This window comes from Mastomys coucha, unplaced genomic scaffold (genome assembly GCF_008632895.1).
Source record: "Mastomys coucha isolate ucsf_1 unplaced genomic scaffold, UCSF_Mcou_1 pScaffold23, whole genome shotgun sequence".
NCBI lineage: Eukaryota > Metazoa > Chordata > Mammalia > Rodentia > Muridae > Mastomys > Mastomys coucha.
In genome coordinates this window covers 72,489,312-72,498,410 of record NW_022196906.1, presented here as the reverse complement: position 1 = coordinate 72,498,410, position 9,099 = coordinate 72,489,312, and the positions used below count along the sequence as shown (strand labels likewise).

General features: G+C 41.9%; 1 protein-coding gene and 1 long non-coding RNA gene across 2 annotated transcripts in view; one reads left to right on the top strand and one right to left on the bottom strand.

Annotated features, from left to right (window-relative positions):
* Positions 1–9,099, bottom strand: part of Gclc (glutamate-cysteine ligase catalytic subunit) — a 39,682-nt gene that overhangs the window by 19,315 nt on the left and 11,268 nt on the right. Inside the window, exon 2 of the mRNA XM_031343582.1 lies at positions 350–462. Coding sequence (XP_031199442.1) covers positions 350–462 — 113 coding nt within the window. The remainder of the gene's footprint in view (positions 1–349; positions 463–9,099) is intronic.
* Positions 3,616–4,774, top strand: LOC116072241. The gene is made up of 2 exons (XR_004111363.1): positions 3,616–3,795; positions 4,663–4,774. It is a non-coding gene; the product is annotated as an uncharacterized LOC116072241 (long non-coding RNA).

Below are 9,099 nucleotides of genomic sequence, written 5' to 3'. Positions count from 1 at the left end.
GAGAGAGAGAGAGAGAGAGAGGCAGAGACAGAGAAACTTAAACATAATGCTGCCAAAACAAAACTGCCTCCAGTTTTGTCTGAAACTCTGTTGTGAATCTTTATCATATTTCAGCAATGTGTCTAAGAAAAAGTCTTTCCACATTGTAGCTGACTGTGCTAAGTATTCTGAAGTGCCTGTGAGATAACTATTGTTATCCACACTTTATTGAGATGAGACTGAGGCCCAGAGAGGCAGAATTGGAGCCTCTAACTTGGGACCCTCTGTCGTCCTGCCTTCTAGACAGCTGAGAAAAGATCCTATGTCCTCGGTACTCCAAAGGCTCCAGCAACACTAGGCTGTGACTTACTTGGGGTTTGTCCTCTCCCCCTTCTCCTGCAGAGTTTCAAGAACATCTCCTCCATTCAGTAACAACTGGACTTTTCTGTTTTCATGATCAAAGGACACCAACATGTATTCCACCTGTGTAAAATAATAAAGAGATTAATGTTTTTCCAGACTTGAACTCAACATGACCTTCAGAAACAGAGCAGAGAAATGTAAAGGTTGGAAAGGAGTCACAGAAAATGGGGACAGCCACATGTGCTTGTACTACAAGCCCTTTGCATAACATAAAAGCGTGCAGTGTGTCTATCTGCAGTTCATTGTGGGAGGACAAGAACTCATTTTTCAATCCCTCTTTCTTCCCCTTTACTCCATATTGCACAGAAAAGTCAAGATGTTCATTTTGGCAAGAGCTGCTTAAAGAAGCCGTCTTTGGAGCGGAGATGCTGAGAGCAGTTTGTGAAGAGGCATCTGCTGCTCATCCCCTCAGTTGGTAACAAGAGACTCTCTACATGAGTCAAGAGAGATTACATTTCTTGGCAGATTCTTCTACATTCCTGTAATTCCCCACCCTCCTCCTTCAAGGATTAAAATCATAAACACACCAATGTAAAGACATTATTTTAGAGGCTCCAACAATTTATTTTTGGCACAGCACAGGTAATTTAAGATAACTTCCTTGATCTGTGATGCCATAACATTTATAATGCAGGACACACTGGTGCATTTATAACACATGGTAGAATCCAATCCAATCCAAAAAAAAAAACAATCACAGGTTAAATACCAAAGAGAGACTTTTGTGGACAGAGTACAACTTGAGCTTGCTTTTGCTTTCTCTGATATAGCATAATTTAAAAACTAGAAGAGTTGCTGGGCAGTGGTGGCACACGCTTTTAATCCCAGCAGAGGCAGGTGGATTTCTTAGTTCGAGGCCAGCTTGGTCTATAGAGTGAGTTCCAGGACAGCCAGGGCTATACAGAGAAACCCTGTCTCAAAAAACCATTAAAAACAAAATAAAACACAAAAAACAAACAAACAAACAAAAAACCACCACCAACAACAAGAGTTGCTGTGGAAGATTAAAATTACCAATCATTATCTGTGATTTAAATGAAATGCCTATTATCCAGTCTAAGTGAGAAGTTGTAGGACTGGGTTATTCAAGCCAGTGCTTAGCTGACTCTTCAAAGACAGCAGCCATAGAGATCATGTGGCAAGCTAATGGCCCACAAGACAAACCAGACAAATATATATCAGACTTAGCCTATTTTTATTAAAGAATAAGGAGGAAAGAGGAAAGAAAAGGTAGGTTAGAATGTATCTACTTTCTTTTCTTGACATTTCACATATAAACTCAGAACCACAACCTTAAATCTATCCAGAAGCCAGCCTGCTTTCTTCTGAGATTATATAGTTGTTTGTCAGTACCTATTCTTTAGTTATGTGGGCTTAGCTCAGTATTGTTGGGCATTTAAGCTGCCACTCCAAAATTCTGTTACTTGTTTTATTTTTTAGGCAGGGTCTCACTTAGTTGCCCAGGCTACCTCTGAACTCACCATGTAGCCAAAGCTAGCCTCAAATCTTCCTACCACAACCTCCCTAGCACAGAGAGTACAGGAGTACACCCATACTAGGCAGAAGCAATAATTGAAAAGGATATTTTGATTTTCAGTTAAAACATACAGACAGATGAACACTTATAACCACAGGAAATGGCACAGCGGTTTAGAAAACAAAAGAAAACAAACCAGCCAACTGACCGACCAAGTAGAACACCTGCAATTAATATTACTAGTCATTTAATTGATGGACTGGGTATGTGAGATGATAATACAAGATGTTATACCCCTCAGTTAATGTAGTAAACACAAAGGCTGAAGAAGGTGGAAGGGTTGTCCACAACAGACTTCCGGGCAGCATCCAGACCCAGGACTCCTTAGCTTAACCCTGTTGGAGCTGAGAGGTACATGAAACTCACTCCCGGAATCAGTGCTATGGTCTCCACAGGTATGGTAAGTTGTCTGCAAATGAGCATAAGAGAAAGGGTGCTCGGGACTTTTTCATACATAGATCTTAACCTTTTAAGCCTACTGTTATAGTTTAAATGTGAAATGCTCCGCACAGCCTCAGGTGCTTGGACACATGCTTCCTAGCCGACAGATTGTTTTGAGAGACCCTGGAGCCTGTGGGATTGGAGTTACTGCTGGCAAAGGTAGGTCACTGGGAGCCTTGAAGGTTGCATCTGCTTTCAGCTCTGTCTTGAGATCTCTGCTTCCCACCTTCATGTTTCCTATACCAGCAGTTCCCACTCTCATCAACAGAGCGCTCTCATTTACCATACATTCCCACTTCCTGGACAGAGCACTCATCAATAACAACAGGTTCCCACTGCCTGAACAGAGCATTCTATCAATAACTACAGGTTCCCACTTCCATGGACCAGGGACGTTCTTCTCCCTAAATTGCTTCTGATAGCTGGAAGGAACCTTCCCCCTTAAACTCTTAGGCTGCATGCAACTGCCTGGCATCACCAGTTAGTTATGGATACCTTAAGCAGATAAGACACTTTCTAAAAGAAAGACTAAGAGATAACTCTTAGTTTACTGGGTCTGCACCATTTATCTGTGTCTGAAATAAGCAAGAATATCTGTGGTAATTATACAGCTAAACTGAAATGACTATGGTTAATTTCCTAGTTAAAACCTGAAATCCTATTATTTCAGAAATCCTGGCCTCAAATTTAAAGCATCAAGAAGAACAAAAGGACAAAGAGCTCAAAATAAGTCTGTTTTAAATCGTCACGTGAATGAATGACCCTGAAGATGCTAACAAACCCGACTCTTAAAAAACAATCATCCTGTAGTCTCACAAAGCAGAGTAGAAAATATCAGAATATCTTCTACATAAGAAAAACTAACTTTTTATAGGACCTAAGTTTAAACGAAATCTTATAAAAGTCATCGAGCACTTTTTCCAATCTTAAATAAATATAAAACAAAGTGAGGTTTGTCTCCTCTCTCGTTTTCATAGCAGTCCTCAGAACTGCTCATCAGTTACTCCAGTGCTGCAGCAGTCACCTCAGAACACTAATGACTCTCGAACAAGCAAAGCAGGGCCAAGTAGGCTTGGCCCAGTCATCTACATAATGAGTGATAACAAAAATGACAGAGGAAGCCAAAGCTTCCCACAGGACGTCTAAAGCCACAGTCAACCATTCCATGATGTTGCCTGGACTTCACTCCTTTCCTGTTTCCTTGGATACCACAGAGAAACAAAGCTCCAGAGAAAATAATGCACACACAGTGTGGAGGCCTTCTGTGCCACACTGACTCCAAGGATTAACAACACACAGCATTCTCAGTCACTGCACCAGAGTCACTCCTACCCTGGGAAATGTGGGACAACACAACTGAGTGCAATGGAGAACAGAAGGCTGCTCAGGAATGGAGGTGATAAATTATTAATAAGGTAAAATTTCAAAAAAGCTCAAAGGCAGAAGTGCCAGATAAACCCACAAGTCAATTTCCCAGCACCTGGGTTCAGGGGGTGAACAGAGAAATGGATGTGAGAGGAAGGGAAGGGCTAAATAAAAAATGAGTGTTTGCACCTTTCTAGGAACAGACAGATTATTCAGGTGCCACTTCTAGGTTCTTTCCAGTTGCTACCATGGCAACTCTCAGATATTGGGGCGCTAAGGACGATGAGGCTTGGGGAGGGATTGTCTGACAGCCATCTCAGAATCAATTTTAACTAGTCTACCTGAATAGGGACTTCTGACCCACAGGTACCCCGTTCTCCAAGAGGAACAAGTTAGAGCAAGCAAAATCCAGCTAGGTCACCCAGGTAGCACTTAGGGTAACTAGCAGTCAGTCCCTTTACTTGAGGTTTTCTTTCTCTGGTTTCAGTTACCTGCAGTCCCCAAAACTGTCTTTTCTTCTGACAAAGATCAGTCATGTAACTCTTCTTATAGTGTATTTTAATGATTTGTTACTCTCTCACTGTGAGCAGCAATTAAACTTGATTATATGTAGGAGGATCATATGTACAGTTCAATGCTGTGTATGGCTTCAGGAACCTCTGGAAGGTTATCTTAGTAACTAACCCTACAATAAAGGCCTGAATATGCCGATCTTCTAACCCTGCCTGGGCTATAAGGCCAGAATTCCAGCACCATCTTATAAGCAGACTGAACACACGCATCATTCTGCAAACAAACGGGCTGCAGAGTGACTGAATTTAATGTCATGTAATCAATGTAGCATCCCAAGGGAAGAAAATAGCAAGGGAAGTAGCAAGGGAAGAAAATAACTTCCAGCACATGTCTATTCTCCATAGGACACAGAAGACGACTCCCTACACAGAGTTGAAACAGGACTGTCTAGCACCCGTGAGTTATCCTTCCATATGGAGAACAGGCCCAGTAAAAATGCCTGCCCACTTTGCTATCTTTTAAATGTACACTGCTTTCTCTATACGTTAACATTTGGGTTCCTGACATTTCCATTGCTGAGAGTAATTTTTATCCTGTTAAATAAAGGTCCCTAATAACTTTCAACAGCTGAATCAAGAACAGAGACAAAAATCTAGTGTCAAATATCTCTGAGCTATTGAATCAAGGCAAAGACACACATAAAAGACTATTGTGAACACTACTGTGTTAGTGTTGCTAGGAACAACCAGACATATCTGTAAGTAGCATTTGCCAGTATAAGTTAAAGTTTCCACCTCCTCCTAGTTTTATAATTTTGAAGCCGTTGGGAAGAGGCTGAGCATGCGGGGCATTTAATGAAGCACTGCCTTCTTGGTTTCTCCTTGAAGTGAGTAAAGAAGTGTGATCCATTTCTCTACGACTATCGGGAAGTTTTCCAGAAGATGTACTTTGGGAAAGTTCACTTGTCAGTGTCTGCATGAATAACTAAGGAATCCCCACACTCAGAAAGTATTTAACCCATTCAACACATACACCTGAACCTGAGGGATAAAAAGCCACTAAGTACTACATATTAGCCCCCTCCCCACTCCCAGCATGTTGGGGACTCTTTACATCCTAGGGAAGGTCAGTATGGAAGGGCAGGAAGACAAAGTTTCTTATAGCTTAAACAAGTCCCCACCTACCCTCCAGGAGCTGGGTTCAGGCCAGCCTTTCCACTGTCAACTGTCTTCTAGCCTCTGTAGTAGTTTGAGTCAACTTCTAGAACCCTCAGCACTCCCCAGAGACCCAGTTTTCTCCTTAGACCAACTCCTGGACTACTCCACAGACACTGTGAAGACCAAGGCACCAGTGAGAACAAATTACTAAATCAGTGATGGTTGGGAGTTCTTCCTCAAATTGGTTATTAATATTTTGCTGTGTGTGGAAACTGTTTTCTACATTTAAGGCATAGTCCAGCTAACACTATTTCTTTTGTTCTTTTATAATTCAACAAAACCTTCAGCACTCTCTCTACTTCCATAGCCACTCCTGGGTGCTAATGTCTCTGCAGAAGATGTACCAAGAGCTCACACACTGCACAGCATCCTACAATAGTTATCCTCTAAATCATAAACTCTTAACCCTGGGACCTTGCCTGGTGCCTCAGAATCAAGATTCCCAACACAGAAAATATTAATAACTCATTCTGGGGGCATACTCTCAGCCAAATTTGACAGCATCATTTCCACATCCAGCATGACACACAAACCTGAAGTGCCTGAAGGCTCAAGCTGCACCAATGACACTTAATGTCAGCCACCCCATAGTTAGGTAAGAGACTCTGAATGTCAAGACTATTGGCATTGAGCACAGTGTAAAACTAAGAAATCTGTGGTGTTCTGAATAAGAATGGCTTCTATAGGTACATGTATTTGCCATATTGACTACATAGTCAATAGGGAGTGGAACTCTTTGGAAGGGTTAGAAAGATTAGGAGGTATGGCCTTGCTGCAGAAAGCGTGTTACTGAGGGTAAGCTGGGAGGTTTGAAAAGCCAGGCTAGGCTCTGTTGCCGTGCCCAACAGATGAGATTGTAGTGCTCAGCTACCGCTCCAGCACCATGTGTGCCACCATGCTCTACCATGATAATAATGAATTAAACTTCTCATGCAAGCCAGACCCAATTAAATGTTTTCCTTTTAAAGAGTTGCCATGGTCATTGTGCCTCTTCACAGTAATAGAACAATGACTAAGACAAAATTCTAATGCAAAAATTTTCATATAAAAATTTGAGATGGGTCAGATTTGATTCAAGGTGCACTCTAGTGTCAGAATCACTACATTTCCAGTCATGCTTGGGAGTACCACTCACTGTTTTGGAGGACCAAGTGTTCTGGGGCTCTCTGCCTGTGATAATATGGCAGTACTGTAAACTACTGAGATGTTATAATAAATCGATCATGCCTCAAAAAGGAGTGGTTTTAGTGGAATCCTAAAACATCTCATGTATCCTAAGATAATACCTCCACATCCTCCTCACACACATCCAGATGTCAATTTATATCACAGAATCATACAATACATTCCAGAGTAAGTTTAGATATTTAGAAATCAAAGTAAATTTGGCTTCATCCCGACCTGATCTTTGGGCAGCATCTGGCATGCTTGATCAGGCCTTTGGCTTCTAGAGCTGGCTGGTTTTTACCTTAGAACATATTCACTGTTCACTGCAATTTTAACACTGCATAAGTGAACTTCTCTTGTAAGTGGTGTTGGCCCACAGAGGAAATTCTCCACATGCCTAGTTCAGTGAGAAGAGGCCCGTGTGAAAAATCAAGACTTTAAAGGAGAAGAGAATGGGACTGTGACTCTTACAAAAAGAAAGTTCTCCTTGTGGTTATTTAGACTCTAATTAATATAGAGTAAATATAACATAAAATTTCAGTTATCTCAGCTGAACTAAATAGTAGAGAGTTTTTAGTACTAGAACATTTCTATTACTGTAGAGAGGACAGAAACCTAAGAAAGATGAGAATTTTGACCCAGATACTCTGATAGTGGCACAAAAGAAGCCACAAATGTAGATTTCCTCTCTCATAATTAGTTTTCTCCATATTTCTTTATAATGTAGGCAGTTGTGAGGCCTGTGTACGGAGATGGGATGATAACTAGTAGGAGCTGATTAGCATCCCGTCTTCACATGAGCCCCAGTCCCACTCGGGCTGCTGGGGGGTGGGGAAGCCACCTTTAGCCACTAAGCCGCCCTGCATCTTCATGCTTTAGGGATGACATAAAACATCTATTTTCTGGGCCTCTGAATTTATGTTAGTTATTTCTTTAATCATGCCATCACTTTCAGCATGTCATCTTAAGTTATCTGACATGTATGAAGCCCCACCTTGCTTATGAGCCGAACTAGTCTTCTCACTCAAGCCTAAGAAGGAAACACATCAGGCTACTGATGTGCTGTTCGTTTTGGCAAGTAATATAACTCACAGTATTATAAATATAAGTAGTTATTTACCTCAAAACAACTGTGCTTCAGAATTTTAGCATCTAGATTTTAAGGACAAATGAACTCTTTAGCTCTCTCCCCAAACTATATTCCTCTGCCAGAATTCTAGTCACATGTATAGAGAGAGGCTGTTTTCATTCAACTGCCCAGCAGAAGGCAGAGCTGGAGGGGAGCTGAGATCACCATCTTAAGTGGACTTGGCTTCAGCACAGAAGCAGTCTACTACTAGGAAGAACATGCATGGGTGTTCTAAGGTAGAGAGGTGAGTAAACACATCCCCTTATACCATATGTTTACTTTGTTCTAAGTCCTGTGAGAAAAGGAGAATGCGGTTTAAGTTCCTAGAAACCAAATCACAAAACAGGTAACTCCAAAGCACCCACTGTGCTCATAAAGGACCATGTATGCCTCCGAGATAGGATGTCAGAACACAAGTCCCCTTTCTCCCAGCATATGTAGTACAATGCCATTCCAAACCACTAAGAATCTGAATGCGGATCCTTTGTAAATCACAGCTCGCAGAGGCATTGTCAGGATCCCAAAGCTGTACCTGACGTTAGCAGGCTGAGGATCAGAGTCATTGCAGCCTGCTTTAGACATGACCGGGGACATTCAGACAAAGCCGAATCCTATCTAAAGGTCAAGGGTCTCTGGTTCCGCAGAGGCTGCCTGAGTATCTTCTGAAGGACTGGTCTAGTCTTTGCCTTCCCTAGGGTCAGTGTACCAGCAGAGTGGCCAGGAAGGCTACAGTTCCATTCTCACCTTGGCAGCCTTTGTCCTCTGGGCCAAGGAATATACATACTATGCACGCAGTGAACAGTGTCAGAGTGCTGACGTCTCACTCTGTCTGACTGTCTGATAATGAAGAATGCTCATGCTTCTGTTCACCTCTATGGTTCTGAGATGCACTCATGTCCTCGTGAGGGGTGGTACTTCATCCCTTTGCCCTATTCCTCTTTCTCATTCATCTGTGGTGATGTCTGTACACACCACCAGTTCCTCCTGCCTGCTTGGGTAGCAACCTGTGGGAAGCAGTGAAGAGTACAGCCGATCCTTTCGGAACCACCTGCCTCACTTTCTGGTGTTTTTGTTGTAATATGTTTTCTTATAACAGTATCAACGCCACGGGCCCCTGAAGAATGGCACGAAACACACTGGTAGCGCAGGCCAGTGCTCACTGCTGTCTTGTTCTACAGCAGAGTCATAAAGCTTTTTACAAGTTGATTATAACACCTTGGTGGTCATGTTAGATATGATTAATACTAGAAAATATGTATTTATTGTAACAGAGAAAGAAGGGTATGTCATTTAGCTGACAAAAATACCGTTCTTTTTTTTTTTTTTTT